Consider the following 24165-nt stretch of genomic DNA (forward strand, 5'->3'; position numbering starts at 1 on the left):
TATGATTAGGTTATCATGTAGTGTCTTGCACTAGTAAATCTACAGTAAGAACCTGACATGAATGCACATATTCCAGACATGAACTCCATTTGGAAAGGTATTTCAGTTTTTATGCAGAAGGGAGAGTTCATTCTAAGCGCAGACCTTTGGTACTGAGATGACTCCACTGACATTTCCCTCTGCCTTTCTGCTTGCTGCCTCTGCTCCTCCATCTCTGCCTGCCGCCTCTGCTCCTCCATCTCTGCCCGCCGCCTCTGCTCCTCAGCATACTGCTGTTCCCTCTCTTTACGTTGTCTCTCAAGCTCTAGTTCTTGGTGTTCCCTTTCTCGCTCAACACGCAGGGCTGCTTCTTCTTCCTCCTGAAGCCTCCTTTCTTCTTCCCTGGCCAGCAAGTGTGCTGCCAGCTCTCTTCCTCCATCTCCTTCTGGCTCCTCAGGAGTACTCACTTCAGGGCTTGCCCTCCAGCTGGAGGCAGATGGAGCTCGTGCAGAGACTGTGATCATGTTTGAGGTTATAACAGTTTGTTCCTGTGGCAGATAAAAGAAATAACATTTTTAGGGGATGGAGCTCTGTGTGTTGGTTGTTGGGGTTTTTTTGGTGCCTTTTTTTTTTTTTTTTTTTTTAAAAAAAAGTCAGATTGCTGAATCAGAAAAGGTTATTTATTCTACATGGGAAGGCTGGTATAAAAAGCATCCCGAATACTCTCAAATGCAAAAGACAGGGTGTACTTTGGTTTCTTTTTGAATGTGTGCCTGCTGGCACATTCTTCTAATGCATGAGCTTCATTCCACACAGCAGCCCTAGCAAGCATCACTGGCAGTCTGTCCACAAGTATGTGAAACATTCTGCTTTTTAGAACACTTCTTACATTCCGTTCCATCTCCACTTAAATCCTCACCAAAAACAAACTCTTCATGATACCAAACATTTTTAGTTTTTTTTAATTCCCAAACTGGAGACCTACCTAAGACATCTACTGCAAGTGTGTACCTGACCAATGTATTTCACAGGAATCATCATGTGGAGGAAACCCCCAAGCCTCCTATATTCTCCTGCCATTACAAAGTTAAGTATCTGACTTACCACTAACATTTGTCTCAAACATGAAAAAGGTCTTTCAGTGGTCAAAGTAAGTTTTAACTATAGGGAACAAATACTCTTTGCCAGTTAAGGATTTGTGCATCCAAAATTTTAATGGTTTTTTTTTGGGTTTTTTTGTTTGTTTGTTTGTTTGTTTTTTTTGATGAAGCATTTTACATTCCTGTACAGCAAAGTCTTTGAACAGCTCTAACAAGTTTTTTTCAGTATTGAAATCCTATGCCATAAAGTCTTGATGCTCATGACAACATGAACACAGCTGATGTGGCTGGGGTGCCTGAAGCTATGTTCATGTAGCAAAAGAGAAGAAGTATCACAGATACTTCCTATGCTCAGCAAAAGAACTATGTTCTCATAAGCAGCCAAAAGAAACAACACACATTCAAAGTTTTAAAATATATGATAGCAAAGCTGAAGTTGATTTGATATGTAAATTCTCCAAAGATAGGAGAAACTGAATGCCAGCAAACAGCCTGGAAGTTAGAAACACACCTAATGATCAAGTACTAAAGCAAAATTTCAAGATGTAATACTGAGAGGTAAATATTATACAATAAAGGTGACTCTTTGATTCTTGTCACGATAATTCATACAGTTTGTAACATTTTGCCAATATATCCTCACTGTTATTTACTTAGCAAATCCATGAACTCCTTCCATTTTGATTTCCTCTTTGCATTTTACCAATCTCTGTTAAGTCACAGACAATCATTTTGCTTTAGGAGCAATTATGTTCCAAAACAAGGAGATAAATGACATAATAAAATAATTATTTGTATGTGTATATCTTCCCAATAGTAGTTTAAAAAGCCACCATGAAACTGAACAGACAAAAGTGATGCCATACTAACAGCTTACCTCATCTAAATATTTGGAGTTTTCTTTTTCAGCTTCTTGCTTAGCTCGTAGCCATTCTTCCCTCAGTTTTTCTTGTTCCCGTTTGTATTTCTCCTATTAGGTTAAATTGAAATGAAACACACAAATAAAGAATTTGGTTTAATTGCATTAAAATATTCTACTCTTTATTTAATGAGATTGGTATAAACATGCTTGAGCTCCTCTGGGACATTAGATGAGCCACAAATGAATTGCATTCTGGCTTAAATACCATCACAAGGAGTTCACTCATCAATTTCAGAGAATCTAGGCTTCTTACATGATAAGCCTCATAACAACTGACCTCACATCTGCTATATTCCCTGTCGTTACAGCTGATTTTTGTTCAGTTGGGAATTAAGCTATCTAAAATATTTCTTGATTACGGAGTAATTATATTTAACTTGGAACTGGCCAGAGTAATATGACAAATATAAAGCAATGACTAAGTGAAATATGAGGCAGTAATTTGGTTTCAGTAAGAACATTTGGTCTCCCAGAAAGTTCATCTGAACAAAAGCCTATTTTGGACTTCTAGTTTTGTCCTATGACTGGTTTTAATATGAAATCAATGCAGTCTCCTAAGGCATTACTCAAGGTACACAGCAAACATTTTTCTGAGTTTGTCAACCACCATCTCAGTCTTGGGAAAAGCAAAATATGCAGTAATTGCAAAAGTTCCTTCTAAGATGCTGGAAATTAGCAAATAAAGACTTGGCTTCCTTTCTCTGTTTTTTAAATAAGTAATAAGATCATGGGAAAGAGAAATAGCATTATTACTCTGGCTAAATTTAACTTTTCAAGTGTGAAAAAAGGAAACAAGGAGAAGTGATGGCAGAGGGATTCAACTATTCTCAATAAAAGAGAAGCCAAGGCTTATATTCCTTACAGGCATCTCTCCAGATGCCAAATTGTGCACCCAAGCCATAACAGATATCACAAATATGTTTATAAGTCGCAACTCCTGCCTTGTGGATTTTGAAAGCGAAAAGGAATGACAAAACTGAAACATCCAAAAAGCAAGAGAATAGTTAAACTGTGTTTTGTCATCATGATTTACTGCTGAATGCTTAAATGCTATTTAAGATGGCTTGCACAGAGTAAATGAGATTTACTGATGCTTCTGCTAGCCAACAGACCTTACATACATAATTTAATTTCCAGAGACACATCTTACAGTAAAGACCTCAGCTCAGTGAAGCATAAGCCTGCTCAAGCCTGGAACATGTGCTTGGTTTTTGTGTATTATCTTAAGACAGCAAACATTGCTCATGCCTTTTGCAACATTTTCCTCCATCTCCGGTATCTGATTATCGAGGTGAATTTGCACCAGTCAGATGGTTTGGCTTTCTGAGGTACTGGGAACCAAGCTGACTCCAAATGAGTAGCTGACTGCTTAACATTAGAACACTAGCAGGCATCTAACCATGGTACTGCTTTATATTCAGAGATGAAGGCAGCCAATGTCTTGAATGGATGGTAAAACTCATCCTAGAGAATTTTCTTGCAAGAAAATAAAATATACATTCAAAAAATGACTTAGGTTTTGCCTTGTTGTAAATTGTTTTGCCAATGAGAGCAAATCAGCCTTCTGATGACTGAGCACTTCTGGCTGTAGTGAATATACAGTCTGGGTTTGATTTTGTGAAACTTACTAATGCATTTCCCTCTTTTCTTTCTGAAAAATTGTGTATACGATTGTGCAGCCCAGCAAATGTATCTGGAAGTCTCCTTCTGCCATCAGTAAGAGTCACAGAAGTCAAGAGAAGTTTTCCTCTCTAATGGTTACCACACACAAAGTCACAAAGATTAATATTACCTGCAATAAACGATCCTGCTCCTTTTGCCATTTCTCTTGTCGTTTTCGTTCTTCTTCTTGATCCCAAACCCTACGACTTGGAGCACTAATGGATGGGACTGGGAGCTAATACAACACGCAAATGAATTAATATAATCTTACTACATGTGATCAACACTCTACATTTTAACTTAAAATGAGAAGTAAAAGCCATTACAAGAACTACAGCTTTAGAGTGGAGCCTAATTCAGTCTCCTCAAAGGGACAGTAGGCAACCATTGTTTTACACATTAAATATGTCAGTACCCTGATTTGATTGGAATTTTAAAGCAGTGTGGGGAAAAAAAAAAAAAAAAAAAAAAGCAATAGAAAGCAATCAACTTCTAGAAAAGACCATAACTATGCACCTAATTAGTAGTTTGTAAACACTACTTACATCAGGCATTGCAGGCTCCGGGCCTCCTGTCAGATTTGGGAGTAGAAAGGAAAACAGAAAACAGCAACAACAAAAAAATAGGAATTATTAGAATAATACTAACTACTTTAATACCTATCCAAGTGTAGAAAGTCTGAACTTCAAATGAAATTTTTGCTTCAATAGTAAGCCATGCTTGCATTTGATCCTACTACGCACTTATTAGAGCTCAGAATACACCAGGTGCTTTCAACTAATGTAGGTGACTGTTTCCAACTGCCCTTTTTTCCTGCTCTCCAAAGTACATGTGAATTTGCTAAGCTTGTCACCATTCACCTCAAACCATACAGTATTTGAGGATATAGCTTGTGCCAAAATTACTTAAAATATATATATATATATTATATATATATATTTATAATATATATATATAAATGTGCTGATATATTAAAACTTGAGAAAATGTGGAGAAGCACTAAGTTAAGAGTAATCCTTCCCCAAGCATCATTTTACGTAATTATTTTTGTTTGTTGTTAGTATCCTTGTTACTTAGTTGTTCAAATTTCACTTAAAAATGCATAAATGCAACAAATTGCAAAATCCTTAATTTAGGATACAAAGGACATCTCCTCTCATCCCTGTAAGACTATGCTAGCCTGTACAGCCTTAAAAAGAAAATTCTTTCATATCAGTATGTTAAAGAAATCAAAAAATAAGCAAAACTGCATTGAGTGCATACTCTAGAAATACATACTTTTCCTTCCCCTCAATCAGAAGTGAAATACTACAAGTATTGCTATACAATTCAGACACAGTTTTCATAGCCTAAAAAACAGCCACAAACAACCAACAACAGAATATCACCTTATCAAAATACAATATAGCAAAAAGAATCACAAAACCACAAACACAGGTATACGTTGCAGCACTTCACATATCACTTCTCAACAAATGAAAGCCATTATCACTGAGGCAAAGCCCTGGTTCCACTTAAATCTTTGGCAAAATTCACACTGGACTTCCAGCGGGCCAGAATTTCACTTTCAGGCTACAATAAAAAGCAAGGCATACGTAGTCTGAAGACAATATTAGGCATACAGTAGTGGAAGTATGTGAGTTGTGACATGCAGAACACCAAAATGCAACCTACAAAACCAAAATTGAGTGCCTAATTTTTGTTTATTTATTCATTTTATCTTCAAAAGCCAGAAGATTCATTTCAAAATTCATACTGGCCTTTTCAAGATCTAGAGACTTCACCACATAGAGAAGAGTCGGCTACTGCTGCTTTCCACCAATTTTGAAGAATGTGCACAGCTACGACTCCAAATAAACTCAAATTCAGAGTTAAGTATTTTGATAACAGCTGTTTGAATTCTGCACAATGCCTCTGCTGGAATGTTCAATAGTATTCTGTTTTGTAGGTAGTAGCAAATCTGAACAGAGTGCTATCCATCTTGCTCTCAACCCAGTGTATAAAAGAAATATGAACAACATATAAGAGATTAAAAAAAGCTATAAATATAAGAGAACACACAAAGACCCATTACCACAAAGGTAGACCCATGAATTGTAAGAATAACCTGATGACCCTGGGGAAAGAAGGGAAATGAATTACGTTGCTTCAAGATAACTGTAGCAAACAATGCTGAAGAGGCAGAGTACCCAGCACCAGAATGGTTAGGAAGAGTGTGCAGCAGGAACAATTTCATGAAAGTACATGAAATGTTAGGTCTTCGATTTACCTTGTTCAAAAAATTGTGACCGTCTTTTTAAGTTTTTCAAAGAAATAGGTTCAGATGCTATTTGAAAAATATAGAGAATACAAACAAATCAATGAGGTGCTGTTTTGTTTTTCTTTTAAATGACTATCACCACTGGATAACAAATGTGTATTACACCTCCAGTCTACAGCCACGTCATTTAAAAAAGAAAAACAAGCCCCTGAAATAAAGAAAATCTAATCTTTCATAAATACAGTTTTTAGTTGGTTACATCATACACTGATTAGTATTTCATTTTAATACCTAACATTGTCCAACTATAACAATAATACAATTTAACGTCATCTGAAAGGCATCTTCAGAGGGCAAATGACCTTTTGGCCAATCTCTTGTAAATTACCATGCACATGCAAGCTACAATGAAACACTAATTTCTGTTCCATTAGGAAGTCTACATACCTGACTTCTTTCATTGTCATCAGATAGTATTATAATGGTTCACAGCATCATAACTAATTATTATTCATATTAGAACCATCAATATCATTCTTCAGGAATAAAAATAAACAACAACAACAACAACAAACACCAATAAAAATAACCACTGTCAATATCTGTCACCTCTCCCAAAATCCTCATAAATGAAATAGAAAACCCACAATACTCATTTCACTCTATTCCAGAGCAGTGAAATAAATTGATATTCACACTAAATCAGGCTTCACATGATGCAGTAGCAATTATAACAAATTCCGTGTCTTTTTTTGCTTTTCCATCCCTATCCCTACAGCAAGTTTACAACAACTAATTCTGAGACAGAGGATCTGTCACTTCCTTGTTGTCAGGTCTCCAATTGCTCAGAATATTGTGGAAGCCAGTTACACCCAGTTTGGATGCAATTAGATCTGTGATACCTTTTTAGTTCATTAAGATCTCATTTAAGCCACCGTACAAAGCTTGTAATGATTACAGGTTTAGTATCTGTGCTTGCTCCAAACCCATACAATTAGAAGATGAAAAGCAATGGTAGTTTACCTCTTTCTTCATTAGATCCAAGATCTCCTTGCATGCCATTTATCAATTTTGTTCCTGTACCCTGGGGAAAAAAAAAAAAAAAAAAAAACAGAGCTCAAGCTTATTAGATTTGCAGAAGTTATTCAATTAAACAGTGCCCCGATAGGAACTGCATATCTTGAAACATTTCAAAAATATAAGAACTTCAACAGAAGCATACAAAACTAAAACTTCCTGAGTAGATTATATGATAAAATGACTGTAAGCTTTTGCAGGGATCAATGACCAGCTGTGAACTGGTAGTTGATATTGCAAGAAAGAAGCCAAGATCTTTTATTTCAGCTACTCCACTGGCAAGCTGGGAGTTATTTGCCAGTCATTTGAAAGCACATACTCGCTTTTTCCTCTGGACTGCAACATTCATTTACACTAACAATGGAGATAATATGATTTTCTAAAGAATAAACAGTCTATATGTTTTAGTTGAACTATAATCTTCAAGTATTTTAATACTTTTCATAAATTCATGAACACAGTAGAAAGTTCTCAGAGCATCTTAATATTGTACTTGCAAAAACCTGCATGTTCCTTAGAATTAACAATGCAAATTAAAAATAAGATTTCTAAGGTCTTTTCTTCTTTTCCGTTCTCCCCTTCCTCATGGCAATCAGTTTTCACTTACTTCTTCCCCCCAGATCCCAAAACTGTTTGAACGCACACTCACAGAACTTTGAAGACTGCTGGAGAATTCTCTTTTTGTTGATATGGTCGAGACACTTGAAACGCGTTCTCCAGAAGTTGCATCAATCCACTTATTATCAGATGTACCTATAATGTTGGTACCCATACTGGTGAGATTGAGGATTTTATGCCTTACATGTGGCAGGGAAGGCTGGTCTTTGCCCCAGTCTTTTGGTATGTGGAGATCAAGAAATTAACACAGACAGTAATGTCAAAGAACAGGAGTTAGCGAAAACACATTAAAATAACGCAGGAAACACATAAAGAGGGAGAGACACAAATCAGATGGAATTTGTGGAAACAGGACAAAGGGCATTTATGAGAAGACCGCCTTCCCCAAAAATACAATTGTTAGTTAGAAGCCACGTAAGAGTTCACCAAATATTCTGCTAACATGGGGCTATAGCAGCTCAACATTAGAGAGTAATTAGTATTCATTGAAAACTATTTCATCAGCATTAGTAAGGATCAAGAAAGTTCTTCCAACTTTACTCACACAAGGTACAGTTTCAATCATACACTACATGCTTCCAGTGAAGTGTCATTTTCATGTCCAAGCTACTCAAGAAACACACAGGGCAAAAAGTAAAAAGGTAGTCTAAACTAGAAAAACTGATGAAGGTAAGGAAAAAAAATAAAAATCACCATCTTCATTTAATGTCCATCACACCATCTCCCCAAACCCCTCCCCATCCCTTAAATTTTACTAAGTTAGCTTTTCTGCAACAATTTCACTTAATTTATGCTATTAGGCATTACTCATCTTCTTCCTGCCCCACTTTTTTTTTTTTTTTCCTCATTTGTTGGTAAATTATTCTACTTCACTTCCCAGTAAAGTAATGTTTTGATGTTCTACATTCAACTAAATCACTAGTCATATTTCCAACTCTTGATCAAATTCTCAGCGAGCTTGAAGAGCTCAACAAGTTCAGCCAGGATGGAAGTCTGGATGGGTACTACCACTCTGGAGAGATTACAGCATCACAATGTTTTGGTCAACCGTCAAAACTCAGCACAGAGGAGCTATATCAACTACAAGCTCATATATCAGCAAAAACCCTCCCTGAAGAAAACAGGAAAGAAGGGACAGGGGCTTTAAAAATTATCTTCAAGAAACTAATCCTATAATCTAGAAACTAATGGCAGAAAAAATAAAATTTCACATTCCCTTGTGTGCTGGTGGCGCATTTTATTTATTTATTAACTGCACCTCCTCTTAGAAACAGGTCAGAGCGCCAGACAGAGGTAAGTAAATTAATGTTTAGTAGATTTGTTTGCCAAAACATTTCTAATGCACGAGCAGTTAAAAAAAAGCTAAGATGTGTTAAAATGCAACAGACACACTAGCAAACTACTTAGCTCAGATACGTATTACTGCTGTAAGGGTAATAAGGAGACTCAGCTGTCAGGTACAGCAGAGACAAAGCTTATTTGCCTTACAGAGCGTACTGTACCTGCCTATGAAACAACTCACCATTCTTTCCATATCGTCTAACATCCATGACCAGGTTTCCAGTTTCTAGTGCTCTGGTGATGGCTTCTTCCCACTGACTACGGTCCATTTGTGAAACCTTTGTGCCGTTGATAGCAATGATCTCATCATCTACCTGCAGCTGACAAAGTGCTGCAGGGCTACCTGATGAAAACAGAAGAAAAAAATGTTTCTAATCACAGTTATTGACATATATTTATGACAGGGAGAAAAAAAAATAACTCAGTCAAAGAAACACTTATCGGCAGGTATTCAGAAAGTCTTAGGAAAAACTGACCACACTGCAAGTATAAGGTCAGTAAAATCAGTTAATATTAATGTAGTGTTGAAATCTGATGCATAAATACGAAGAACTTTCTGGGTTTGCAAGCATTCATGTTTCGGCTATCTCATTTAACAAATGGTTTCTGGTTAGCCCACTTCTGCCTCAATCTTTAGAATCTGGAATAGTAACAGAGAGAGGCAGCACTACACTGTCTATAGCAGAAATTTGCTGAAATTCAGCTTATGTTTGGATAATCCTATTATTTGCCCTCCCCCTCCCCCCCCTCAAAAAAAAAAAAAAAAAAAAAAAAAAAACAGACTCCACTCTGTTAATTTCAGTATGAGTTAGCTTTCTCATATTCTTATTTACATTTTCTGGGCTTGATTGACAAGAAGATTGCTATATTGCTTTGCTAAAATACTTTTTTAGCTCTGAATTGACTGGTAACTAGACTCACTTAAGATACCGCTGGGTGCTGTCCTATTAGAATTCTCTGGATTGTATTTATTTTGCCAGTGGGTACAAGCCACTTACAAATTTTACTGCAACTTGGACTTTGAATTTTACTGATATTTTGCAAGACAGGATGCACTTTATACTCTTTCACCTATTACTACGTGTTGGCAGGTAATCTAGCCTAAGGACAGAGAGCATACAAAAGCAGTTAATAAGCCTTCTCATTCTCTTTTTTGTTTGTTTGTTTGTTTCAGAAAACAGGCAAGTTGAGAAACAGTCTTCCCAAAGTACAATTTTATGAATTATACCTGAATTGTTCTTCCACTGAGAATAATTCCCCGAGCAGAACAAACGTAGATTACACAACTAAAGCACTTTCCAGATTAAGTAGAGAAATGCACACATTATTCAAAATATACCAAGAACAATACTATATTATAGACAAACATGACAGTACATTTAGACACCATATGCTTCATTCCAACCTTCTTCTAACTTACTAGGAAAATGCTGTTTGAAGTCTAGATCACACACTAAGGATTCAGATAGCTTTGATTTTCTTACCACCCAAGAACACTGTGAAATGAAGGAAAACTATGCTTCCTAATAGCAAACTAAGCAATGATCCTTCATAGTACACAAAAAAGTGAAATGATGACTCTATGATGGAAGAGCACAGCTCCATATTCTATTCTTGAGCATTCTTAAAGCATGGACTGATACTCCATTAACAGTTACCAGCAAAACTCTCAACACACACATTATTTTAAATACTAGTATAAAATAAAAAATAGACCTTTCTTTTGGAAAAAGAAAGGTTTGACTGGAAAAAAAAAAAAAAAAAAAAAACCAATATGTCATTAGTTTGTTAAAGAATTAATAACTTTGAAGATCCAACTGAATGTGATTTTGAAGATACTGCCATTGAAAGTACTACTTTCAATGATGTTCAGTAAACATCTGGAATTTTGCCTCATGTCACCACTTAAGACAGTACTATACACTTTGAACACATTGATGAAATTTCACATTCAAAATATACGGAAGGCCTCAGGTTCAGAATTGTTTTGTGGCACAATGAGTGCTTGGAGCCAAAAAGGTGACCATGTAACTCAAATAGGTCAACTGGGATGAGACCCAACTCAGAGATGAGAAAAGTATATCTGGGCTATAAATCAAGGTTTTCAGAAAATATGCAAGTTTAAGATTTCACATTTTCCTCCCAGAAAAAGTATATCCAAACCATTTTCCGCACACACTTGTTTATCTCTAACTTATTCCCAGCTGCAGGTACTACTACAGATAAATACTAACTCATATTCTCACATATGGAAGAATACGTAGGAAGCAGAGCAAATTTACTACATCTTACGTGCCAGTGAGTGTTCAATGCAATCTCAAGAAACAATAGCAAGTAGGGTGTGTGAAAGTGAAAGAATTGAAATAATAAAGATTACAGAGGGCAGAGGGCAAGCTAGCAGAACAACATCAAGATTTAATGACTTTCCAGGGCTTCCTGTTTATGTAATTTTTAGGTTAAAGGCTGGAGATCTCTGTAAAAAACAACCAATCTTCTTTTATATGTAACAAATGTGTCTCACTGGAACATGTTACAAATTTAACTTTTAATAACCTTTTTGAGAATACATATAGAAGGTTAATTTCACTTGCCAAATAGTTTTCTTAAAAATTACTTGAAGGAAAAGCTTATGTTGAATGCAGAGTCATTATGAGCAATAATATAAGTGTAGTTTATCACCAAAAGAAAATCATTTGGCTAGATAGGATAACAAATACAATAACAAGAGAAAGCTTTCCCTGAAGTTATTTCTGTGCTTGCAAAAAAGGTGATTGGGAGCAGCTGGCTAGCACTTGCAGATCCAAATCACACTTGCTGAATCTGGGTGTCTTTAACAACAAAATAATCAGTTCTGCGAATGAGAGCGCAATGGTGAATGTCATCCACCTCGACTTTAATACGGTTTGTGACATGAGACACAGTATCCTGGTGACAAAGTTGGGACATTACAGTGTACAGGACAGAACAAAGAACAAACAGATGGGTGACAATACAGAGAACCTAAGCAGTTTTCATCCTCCAAGGGCTTCAAACCCTGTTGGATAAGGCCCTGGACCATGATCTGAATTCAATTTTGGTACTTTTTTTGAGCAGGAGATTGTTCTAAGTGGTCTCCTAAGGTGTTCCTTCCAACCAGTATTATCCTATTATTTATTCTTAGAAGCAGGAAACACAACATTCAGGACCCCTCAGATGAAGTACATCTTACTCCTCAATGACCTGTCCGTCTCTTTCATCTGTCATTCCTTTAAGCAAACACTCAGACTGTTGTACTGCTTAAGGATACAATATTAGTCAATTGCTGAGAGAAAAAAAAATATGTTATAGATGAAAATACCAATGAGATGCAGCCCATTAAAATGCCTCTGTTTAATCTATATAGTTTCCAACCTTCCTTGTGAGAATGGTAATACAGCATAAGCCAGGTAACAGTCTCAAGACCTTAATATTCTCCTTGCTTCCAGATCCAAGAGATAGAGCTTGTTTAGTGCTTTGTGAATGACAAGCAGGAATATTCAGTATCCCTAAGTTTCTTGTTTACAGCTTGCAGTGAATATAAACAGTCTTTTCCTCCCAGCAACAAAACTAAAACAGAATCCTAGCAGCAGGAAAAGTAAATGGAGAGTTATTCTTCATACAAAGCAATTATTAACAGTTAAAATCTAATTATGCAAAGTGCCCAGCTGTAACAAGGAGAGGTCAATAAGTTGACTTTAAAACGAAAATCAAGGGTGTTCAGTAAATGCAGTTAAATTACATATTGTCCTCTATGGGAAGCATAACGAGGGTTAACAAAATGAGAAATTGCCACTTATTTCTCTTTTCTCAAGATGAACATTTGACATAAAAAGGGTACAATTAATTATTGCTTAAGTATTACTAACAACGTTAAAGATCACTGTCCAGAAAAAGAAAAAACCATAATGTGATTCTGTTGTGGCTGTTTTGTTTGTTTTATTTTTAAGAAAACCAAACTTTTCCTTATAAGGAAACTTCAGACTTAATAATAATTATTACATATGCTTCACTGCACCAATAAATAAATAAATAAATAAATAAATATCCTTTCTGCCAAGAGTACTACATCCAGCTACACCCCCTGACCCACAGCCCCCCCCCCCCCTTCCCCCAAACAAAAAAGAAAAAAAAAAAAAAGCATTGGAAATCAATTTAGAAGTTGCAACTACCCAAAAAATATTAGCTGTCTCCAAAATCCAATGTGACTAAGTATTTTTATTTTTATTTTACCTTTCTAACTCCCAACCAAGTTACAATTCAATTGTTCTACAAATACATGCAGAGAAAATCTTAAAAATAAGCTGAAAGGAGCCATTTATACCTTTCTCACATCATAAAAACATTCTTGATTGGAAAAATGCCTTTTAATATTCTGACAAATCTATTTCAAGAGATGAGGGCTGACCAAAATATATTAGTAAAAAAAATATTAGTTTTTCAATTGCCTACCTGAGGTTTTTGAAACATCTGTAGCATACAGTAAGTACACAGTTCAGAAGCCTTTGCAAACTAAATACAAGAATGAAGTTTGTGCAGTTAAATAGACATTTACCTTCTTCAACTGTCTGTACTAAGGCCCCTGAAGAAGTCCAATTTGTTGTAAACCCAAAGTTGTGACTGTAGCCAGGTCTCTGGTTCATACTGATTCTCAATTCACTGTACTGTTCCTGAAAAATAAAACATGACACTACAGTATCTGGTATCACAGGAATCTAAATGAGGGAAAGTTTATCCACTAAATAAGCAAGGCGACTCACAATCTGCACTTTAATCATCTATTATTAGCATCACTGACAAAGGAAACAGCATTGAACTCTGTTAACTAACTAGGTTTTTTTTTTTTTTTTTTTTTTTTTTTATTCAAATGGATGTTTTCAGTTTTCTTTTGTATTTTGTGTTCACTTAAAATAAACTTAGCCATACATTTCTCACTTCAAATGCTTTATAAAATGATGCTACAAAACATAGTGTGAGGAAACTAAAATATTTAAATGGGTCTCTATGGACCACCTTGTAAATTTGTGGAATTCACTGCTTTCTGACAGATCATCAGTAAAATACAAGTATAGAAAAAAAGCCAAACCATCATCAGTATCCTTCAGGCTCAATGTTGCATCTAGATTTACTTGGGTGAACAATCAACTTTTTAATTTTGTGCCAAATGCTACGAGTTATCCATAGATTTTGTCATGGAGCTCCTAGTAATTCAAAAATTAGCTAAAATCCGGTTTTCCCCAATCTAGTGGAATTTCAAGATGCTTTCAAAACCAGAATGAAACCTGACATTCACATTTTAAACGACAGACATGTTTAATATGGAATTGGAATATTTTGGAACGCTTGCGTACAATCTCACAATATATTATAAACATGTGGTGCATACATTAACATTTTAATGTGAATTCATTAAAAAACAATTAAAGTATCTAAATGCACACTATTCACTTCATTAAAAAGAAATTGATACTGTTAAAAAAAGGAAAAATACCTTAGATTTCTGTCAAACACAATAGATATATTCCTCTAATGCAAACACCAAGAAGACCCCACACACTCACACATGCACTAAGTGTACATTTACATTTTAGTCACCTAGCGAACTAATCCTCTGAAAGGATGGGATTCATTTTCTCCAACTGCAAGTATTTATAAGTTTATACCCCTACTCCATTCCCCAAGACTTCTCTGTCGGTCACAGCACACAGAGAACAGCTGGAATCTCAGGACAGGAAGCAGCCAGGGGAGGCTGTTGAAGTATCCAAGCAACGGATGCAGAAGACAGCAGTATTTCAAGGCAATAAACCTGAGGTTTATCCTTATGTTACAGGTAAATTCAAGCCAAAACACTCCTCATCACAACCCAGGGTTGAAACTTCCAAGTCACAGAGTCATAGAATGGCCTGGGTTGAAAAGGACCACAATGACCACCTAGTTTCAATGCCCTGCTATGTGCAGGGTCACCAACCACCAGACCAGGCTGCCCAGAGCCACATCCAGCCTGGACTTGAATGCCTCCAGGGATGGGGCTTCCACAACCTCCTTGGGCAACCTGTTTCAGTGTGTCACCATCCACTGAGTGAAAAACTTCCTCCTAATATCTAACCTAAGGCTCCTCCCCTGTCTCAGTTTAAAACCATCCCTCTTGTCCTATCACAAACAGCTCCTAGCTTGCAAAAGTTTCCACACTGAAATAGACCTCCTGTTTTTTCTATTCATATCAACTCCTTAAGCAAGTAACACAACACGTTCACAGGTATTCTACAGACAGGTGAGCACAGTGGACTGGAGCATGTACAAAGCTTCTGAATTTTGAGTGTGTTCCTGGAAATTACAATCAGTTTTTATTTCCATCACCCCAACAAAGTTATTTTTCAAACCTACCTTGTCGGAGGAGTAATGCAACTTTGCATACTGAGCTTCATAATTTGGACAGGTCATCTCCAAGATACTTAGTACTTTACAAACCTGGCATTATTGCCCTGATTGCCTAGTGAATTATATCAATTTCTCAGCTCTGGCAATGATTTACAAACATGCCAAATAAAACTTGCATTCCTTAAGTTACAGTTTGTATGATGCACAACACAAGTAGCTTTTTTTTTAAAAAAAAAAAAACAAAAAACAAAAAACAAAAAACAAAAAACATTCCTCATTTACAGGCAGGACATTTAATATCTTTGTGACCAATCATAGAGGGAAAAAAAAAAAAAAGAATTTAGTACATTTTGCTCTCATTTGAAGTGATGAAAAGAACATATATCTAAACTATGCTTTCACTGATTAGAATTGCAGTTTCTCTGCTTTCTTTTTACTACAATGCAAAAAAAAATTAAGAAAACAGTCATGATCTCTTTCCTCATTCAAAAATCACAGTTTCAGAAAACTATAACTTCAATGCAATTGCTACGGAGTATCAGTACTATTAAGGCATTACTTTTTCCACAGGTGATTAGGAAGGATGATTCAAAATGACTGAATGTACAAAAACACAGTGTGTGATTTCAGTGATCAGCATCCAAGGTTTTATGATCTCCAATAAAGCTACTGACAATTCACTTGTACAGCAACATCAGGAATGCAAAGAACTCATCTTTCATTTGTCATTGGGTGTAAATGACATTAATACAGATTGCAGGAAGGTGGTGACAATTAGAGCTATTCCTGTTCATTTTCCAGTGTGATATATGAGATCACTTGAAGTAGCACCAAAGCACTGAAAGAACCAGCTCCTGGATAAGCATGTACAAAAGGCGGTGATTTCTCTTTAAATTCAGTGTGAATAACAATTAAAATAATTTTAAGTGTACAATTGCAAAAACAAAAAAAGGCTTAAGTCACAATTGATTGTAAAGAAAAAAAACCAAAACATTGTGATATTAATGTTTAAGGCTAGCCTTTGAAAAGCTGATCTTTATTTTTCCACCACCAATTTGCTTAAAAGTGCAAATGAATGCTACAGCAGCTTAGACCATTCACCTAATTGACATGCTCCATTGTGAGCACAATTAGCTAATTGGGAAAGTGCCAGAAATCTCATGGTATCAAACCGAATATTTAGAATAACTATTTTTATTTCTAATTTTATTTCTAAATAAAAGCATAAGACAAGTAGAAAATAGGAAAAGAGCTCAAAAGAAGAACCAGTTATGTGTTCTTCCCAAATTCTCTTTCCTGTGAATTAAATCAAACAGAATATTTTCTTACCACTAAAGAATATTTGCATGAGATATAACGGCATTTATTTATTTAAACTCTGCTGCAGCATCCAGTTACACTAAGTGATTGATTTCCACACTTACCAGGGATTTTGAATTGTCACGTTCTGACAGACTCGCATTTTCTGCAGAAGATGCAAGTGAAACAGAATCAGGAGGAGAACAATATTCTGGTTTAAGAATACTATCTCCAGCATCTCGGTCTTGTGACTTTACAGGTAATGTCAAACTAGGAGTAGGTGTTGACTTAACACCTTCTTTTTCCTCTTCTTCCTCCTCACCTCTCCTTCTGAGTACACTGGTGGAGAGAGAGTATGTGGAGTCTGGTAGTGAAAACATGCTGCTGGTTAAAGTTTGAGTTCCTTTAGCTTTTTCCAATTCTCCATTGTATTTCTGAGCATCATCCATCTAGAACATAAATGACAGTTTGGTAAAAATTGTTTTTAAAAGTTCTTAATCTTTCAGCAGTATATTTAACAAAATACTCCTCCCTTTCACACAGCTGCTAGTCACTACACTTAGTAATGTACTCACTACTAATTACCCACTTTTAAAATAATAATTTAATAATATCAGAACAATTTCTGTGTCTCAGTGCTTTACTGAGCAGGCAAATTCTAGGCGGGAGTAAAGCTTCAGTTTCAAAGTCAGTGGAGCCAAAGAAATTTATATCAACTGAAAATTTTAATTTAACATTATTGTTAGACATTTCAGACAATTACATCAGACAAAGGCAGGTTTTCTGATAAGAAACAATAAGGAGATTTGTTAAAAGTAATAGAAAGATTATTCCACCAAAAGTATTTTTAGACATATTTCTAGAAGCTCCTTTAAGTAAATAAAAACAAGTAAACATGTAACACAGATAAGGACAGAATTGCCTACTCTGTTAATACAGCCTTCAATAAAAAGCAGTAGTGCCTTTTGTTTTGTTAAGGAGATCATTAGATTCTACTGTTCAATGAGCCATCCAAGACATTCAACATTAACAAATTTCAGAACTAAAGAATTTTACCGTGAGCGACCGTGGAAGTGAGGAGATTCCTCTGGAGTGGACACCAAAAGGTCTTGGTGTAACCACAGATGTTAACCTGGAGGTATCAGTTTTCTGGTAACTTCTAGGGAGAGAAGCTGAAACCTGAGCTGACCCAGTTTGAGCATTCACCGAGTAGCGAGTAGACAAAAGAGCTGAGCTCTGCTCTTCCGCCAGGCTCTTTGACACAGCAGGAGCCTCACGCATGGCAGAGCTCTCTGGGTTTGGTAGATTCTCCTTGCTTCTCTGCGCAGCATACTGGCTTTTGCTGTCCTTAGTGCCATAGGAAGTTTCTTCCTCAAACAGGTAACCTTTCACTGTTGATCGTGTGGTGGGTGCTTTTTCTTCAGTAAACACATCATCAGTCAGTGAATATGCCCATCTGCCATCATATTTTTGTTCCCTGTAAGACAGAGCTCATTAAAATACCAAAGTGAATTGATGGACAGGTAGGATCTAAGGCTTTGGACTCCTAAATATTCACAACAGAGCATAATTTGAGAAACACATCTCTGATAAATTGAAATGAATAGCATTATTTAAAAATATTGATTTTCTAATATATTTTAAGTTCATCTCCTCACCCACACATACCCATTTTTCAACACTTCCATAATACTAAGGCACGTTACTGTCAAATTAAAAGGTTGCCACCAAGACAGCAATCTCTTTGTAAAAATAAGTAAATAATAAATTGAGCTATTCAAGTTGCATATTCTCAGAAATTCTGATTTTGTCAAGAAGAGAATGTAGTGAAGGCCACCTGAACCACATACATACTTCTGTTAGGGTGTCTACTCTCTTAAAATGCCATACTGCACTTCAGATAACAAATTACAGGGTGTTTTTCTTTAGTTATGTTTTTGCTATTCGTTCTCACAAAAAATGAGCAACAATAAAAGAGATAATCTTTACCATGTAGTTTTCAAATTCAAGATGCTGGCAATATTGGACATACAATACAGTTTGAACCCATATTTTCCTTCAAGAGACTATAGTTGCTGTCTTCATAAATAAGACAAAATATTAAGATTTACCTAAGCTTTCTTTATAAATATATACCTTGTGCATATTTCCTTTACCTCAGCTATTCACTCACTTAAAAAAAAAAAAAAAAAAAAAAAAAAAGAATCAGATTTAGTACTGCAATACTCAATTTGCACTTTTCTCTCTTCAGAGAGTCTTGTTCTGTAAATGCCTAGAGGCAAAATTGGGGATAAAGAGGAAAACAAGTAAAGAAGTTTACAGTTCCCTGAGATTCATAACAGCTCTGACTATATTTATCCCCTGTTACAAAGAGAATGGCAAATTAAACATTAGAGGGAAGAGAAATAGTTAAGCTAATCCAAAAATAAAAAGGAAATTAACTAGATTAATTTTCTATTGTTTTAAACTCCTTAAAGTGGAGACAAATACTGACTTCACATTCATTCATAGCTGACATAAAGAATCACAGAGCAGAACTGTTTAATATTCTATGAAAACAATGTGTTAGGAGACAATATTTTGCTCTTCAATTGCCTAGATTTTTACACTATAATTTGGAACTAAAACTGTTGAGATTTCTAAAGCATCAGTTGCAACTTGCAAGTAAAAACCGTTGAAGAATTAAAAGGAAAATAAAAGTCAGATTTAAGTTCTACAATTTAATACTCCCATTAGGGTAATTACCTTTCCTGCTGCATTTCTTTCAGTGGCTTACTACTCCTATCAGAAACTTCAGAGGCTCTTCTTTCTATTTCTTCTCTTTCTTCCTTTTTCTTTTGCAACTCTGAAGTGAAGCTCTTTCTGCGATTCTTCCATTTTGCTAGATCCTACAGGAGTCACATGAGTGTATAGAATCAGATTTTCTCAAGATCTTGCAAACCCACTGAAACATCCCATCACATGCTATCTGGTGCTCCAATTTTACTTGTATGTCTGTATCAAGGCCATTTTTTCCATGCACTTTCCCTCTAATAGATAAGTGTGCTTTTTTTCCCTTGACATTTTCAATTTTGCTCTAAAATACATCACGCAATTACACAGAGTTGAAAACAAATATGATAGCATGTGAATGTATTGGTAGACTTTGGATGTGGGAATTTTTTTAATCATTTGAATTTTCTAATTGCCAGTATGTTACCTTGATACATTAGCTTGACAATATTCTAAATTCAAAGCAAACAAACAAAAAAAACCCATAGAAATAGATATCCTATGTCTGTAAAACCACAATGCAAACTGGCAATTTTTTCCATGAAATACCACAGCTAAGTTAAGGAAGTACTGAATTTTGGAACTGAGATGATTGAGATGCACTAAACAAACAGCTATAAAGTGCTTTCTTAATGCTCTGTTTTTATTTTCAACCTTTACTTGGTAATCATTAGTAATCACAGATCTTAATTAAAAATAAAAAGAAAAGGTCTTCTGATAACCTTACAATCTGTGCAATGTTATCATGTCAGTTTATAAGCTAAATTTAAGAGAGAATTATTGGGGAATAGGAGCCTCAAGAATTTGCTCAAGGAAATACTATTTCCTTCTTTTCCCAAGGGATCAAGTACTCAGACATTCCAAACATTTCATTAAAAAAAAAAAAAAAAAAAAAAAAAAAAAGAAAACTTGCAAATTTCAGACAATAAATCAAACTGTGTCCTAAATTTTATGTCAGCAAAAATGAAGCCTGTAGACTTTACTGTAATATCACACTATATACAAATCGTATCGTGAAACACTGATCAGAAACTTGTAACAATATTAAAAATAAATTCAATTCTGCCTTAAGCAGATAATACCCTCTCCCAAAAAACACTCATAGTTACATGAAATGCATCAATTCAGAGCACAACCACGAGTTACCACACATGCCAAAAACAGTTTTCTGGAGTACTAAACGTTGGCAACACCCAGCCCTTTGGTAGGACACATCAGGAGGAGTGAAAACTAGTATTTACTTCTTGCCACTTTAGATCTTGCTCTTGCAGCTGTTCTTTTATCTTTTGTAGTTCTTCATAACGGATTTTGCGCAATGACTGCTGCTCCTCTGCACTGACATCATTCAAAGATTTACTCCTAGAAATAAAAAAGAAGTATATTCAGCTTCATAACATCTCAGCTACAATCACAAGATTCACAAGTGAAACCTTCGAGAGAAGGAGATTTCTGTTAGTACAACTAAGCATTCCTAAGTGTTATTTTAAACAGAGCAGCAAATATACAGGCAGCTGAATGAGCAAGACTGGGTTGGGACCTACTGCCAACCCTGAAGTCAGTAGTTGCATATTTGAGCAAATAAATTCAGATTAAGGAAATTACCAGCTTCTCGCTAACAATTCCCATTTAATTCCTTATACCTACTACTACTGTTTAAACTTCTTTACTGACCTTGCTAAACTCTTTTGCCTAAAAGCCTTCCCCACTCCCCAGAGCCAAACTTTCCATTTCACTTTTCAGCAACAGCCTTCGAATCTTCTCCTATTCTTTCATTTCTTAGAACAATCATAAAATCAGGCCAGTTACTGATGCACATTGCTAAAAGAGAACAGTGATTTACTGTTAAGTACCCAGATCAATCATGTTACAGGCCCCACTAGCATACCATTCCTTCTCAAATCTCTTTGGTACTTTCAGTCTAAGTTAGGAAAGTCTACCTCAAAGTCATCATCTCATAATTTCTTACACATGTCAGCAAGTTTGCCCACAAACTCCTACTTACTAGTTCACTGTAACCTCAATTCCTCAAAATTCACTTCCTTCCCAATACACCTGGCTTCCAGCCTTTGCAGTTGTCTCTCTTATTCATCCATTTAAATAGAATAACAAATCTTTTTGTTCAAGTGTAGGACAAGACTCCTACTCATATTTGACCTCAAATCTGAGAGACATCTAGTAACATGCATATGTTTTGTCAAAAGGCTCTGTGCCTTTTGACAAAAAGAAAGGTAGATTTCTGATTATTGTTTTTCCTCAAAACACTTTCATTTGTATTTATCCGGACAAAACTTAAAGGATGGAAAGATATTAGGATAAGTTCTAATACAACTCAAAACTGCAGCGCTTCTTTGGTATGATAGAAAAGCAGGTTAAAATAAAGTGATTCATCACAGGACCTTGCTCTAATCTTCCACATACCAAGAGAGCTCTGAATTAACAAAGAATCTCTTTCACTTCCTCCCAACAGGCCCAACTTATATTCATAACATAAGACTTCAGACTTTGCCCTCTAGAAAAAAAGTCTAGGGCATTAATTCATTATCCCTGTTTGCTTGTTTATTTTCTGAATGGGAAGAATGCCAAATTTAGCAAAAATCCTAAGGTCATTTTTGCAGAAACTCTTTCTTATGCAGTTCTCTTTCACAGTTAAGTCATACCGCATACAGAAATGGCTTAGGGTAAGCATTTACACCATCCCAAGTTCACTAAAGAAAATTTATATGACAAGGATTTCCTTGTTTTTTACTCAAGTTTCTATACCTGCACTTGAATTTCTGTATCTGCTTGAAGTAAATTAGGAAAATCTAGACCCAAATAAAATGCAACCTAATTAAGGGTACATGTTAATTTCTAGTCTACTCTTAACTTCAAAGATTTAACAAGTAACTGAGTCTCCCTTCACTGACATCTAACTTCTTCAGGAACTTTTTGTTTCTCCTGGCAGCCTGTAGTCATTTACCAGGTTTTGCCTCTGGGTGAAAAAAAAAGCACAGATGAATAAACATACAAACACATATTCATATATATGTTTACTTTTTCTTTCCTCTTCAGAAAATATAGAGCACCATGCTTAACTAAATACTTCACATGCCATCACGCATGTAAATGGAAAATTTCTCTTTGAGCCACAGTAAGCTGTAAACAAGCTTATATAAGTTACATAACTTAACATGGCACTACCCAATCAGTTCACCACTGAGAATACAGTAATTACAAGTCTAAAAAAGTCCATTAAATATTCAGAAAGCCCGCTTTTATTAAAAAGTTCAGACAGATAACCCTGAGAATACTCTGTTCACATTATTTATCTACTTATTTACTTTGGTTCAACTCTATTAAGACTTTACCTTTGGTTAAACTCCAGTAAGACTGTACCTTGTCAGAACAAATTAGTTAAAATAATTATCAAGTCTTACTAGAGTTTGTATTACCATCACAGCCAAAATGTGCAGTGCAAAGTAATAAACAGTAGGTCAAATGATTTTGACACTCATTTAAACTATCAACCAGATATATTAAGTAGCAATTTTTACTCAGGGAGTCATTTGATATTGTATTGCAACCTATTTCAAAACAACAGTTTTTTCAGTCATTCCCATGATACACATGCAGGTCATTAACTACTTTCAGGATTTTAACAGTGCTGTTTTTGAAAAGAAATATTTACTGATCTTGCTTTACATTACCTGAATGCTTTAGAGCTCGATTTAAATATAGAACACCATGTACTTCAGATAGAATAAGATATTAGAGCTATTTTCAAAATGCCTGATAACCATAACTAATACAATCCTACATGTCTGAGGACTTTTACCAAAATACATAGCTTTTAGTCTTATATTTGTTATGTAAACTGCTCAAGCACAGAACAAAGCAGCATGCACAAGTTGCTTCTAGCATGAGTTTTTAGCTACCGTGCATGCATGCAAATTTAAACAAGAGGCAAAAACAGCATCATGATCTTTCAAGCTTTTATGAACTTACCCTTGCTCATCAGAAAGCTTTTGAAACAGTCTGAGAAATTAGAAACCAAAAAAAGAGAAAAGATTCAGTGTTTTGCTTGAAACTCATAACAACATTCACATGAGCAGCACACCAGCACCCTCACTAAGTGAAGGGGAAACTGTGAAAGCCTGAGGATCAGCCAGCATGGAGTAGCACATTAGCGATCTCACACAAGTCAGAAGCACATCAGGACTCGCATGATGTGTAAATCAGGCAGAAAACTGACAAAACAAGGCTGCCTGTAAGTTTTCAGTGCTTTCAATTTAGAAAAACAGCATGAGTAGAGCCTTGTTTTAATTCTGCATCACTTATTCCAGTGCTGCTAAACAGCACATTTGGAAGATACTCCTTGCAAGAAATGAAAATTAAAGTCATCCCTGAGTCCTAACAAGAAGCCTGGCTCACAAAGGCTGTTTCCTTGCTTATTCAGCCATCTCTGATGCTAAATACAAGTCATATATGCAATTGATAAAATGTCCTATTTATACTTTCACACATTAACGGAGAATCATACACATTCCATGCGATTCAAGGATTTTTAGCATTCTTGAATATGAGTATTCTACTGAATTAATGCTTAGAATGTGAAATTATTTCAAGCACTTCAGAAATATTCCTCAGTGAAGCCTGCACTTTGTTAACAGCATAAACCCTAAAAATTAAGTATGATGACATCAAACTACCACTTGCAACACATAAATATCTTAGCCACAAAGTAAGAAGGCACAGCTGGTGGA

The 24165-nt window shown here is 35.6% G+C and overlaps 1 protein-coding gene across 7 annotated transcripts in view; it reads right to left on the reverse strand.

Moving 5' to 3' along the window:
- Window positions 1-24165, reverse strand: part of LMO7 (LIM domain 7) — a 128681-nt gene that overhangs the window by 13338 nt on the left and 91178 nt on the right. For 5 of the 7 annotated variants that reach the window (XM_052705807.1, XM_052705806.1, XM_052705805.1 and 2 more), the window contains 14 exons: window positions 23408-23437; window positions 20665-20782; window positions 19397-19539; window positions 17708-18128; window positions 16777-17100; window positions 13530-13644; window positions 9141-9302; window positions 7650-7834; window positions 6947-7007; window positions 5933-5989; window positions 4209-4234; window positions 3794-3898; window positions 1957-2049; window positions 145-527 (listed from right to left, as the gene is read on the reverse strand). In XM_052705807.1, coding sequence (XP_052561767.1) covers window positions 145-527; window positions 1957-2049; window positions 3794-3898; window positions 4209-4234; window positions 5933-5989; window positions 6947-7007; window positions 7650-7834; window positions 9141-9302; window positions 13530-13644; window positions 16777-17100; window positions 17708-18128; window positions 19397-19539; window positions 20665-20782; window positions 23408-23437 — 2223 coding nt within the window. The remainder of the gene's footprint in view (window positions 1-144; window positions 528-1956; window positions 2050-3793; window positions 3899-4208; window positions 4235-5932; window positions 5990-6946; window positions 7008-7649; window positions 7835-9140; window positions 9303-13529; window positions 13645-16776; window positions 17101-17707; window positions 18129-19396; window positions 19540-20664; window positions 20783-23407; window positions 23438-24165) is intronic. The other 2 variants (XM_052705812.1, XM_052705810.1) reach the window with 2 other exon arrangements.

Source organism: Tympanuchus pallidicinctus, unplaced genomic scaffold (genome assembly GCF_026119805.1).
Source record: "Tympanuchus pallidicinctus isolate F22 unplaced genomic scaffold, pur_lepc_1.0 scaffold6, whole genome shotgun sequence".
Lineage (NCBI taxonomy): Eukaryota > Metazoa > Chordata > Aves > Galliformes > Phasianidae > Tympanuchus > Tympanuchus pallidicinctus.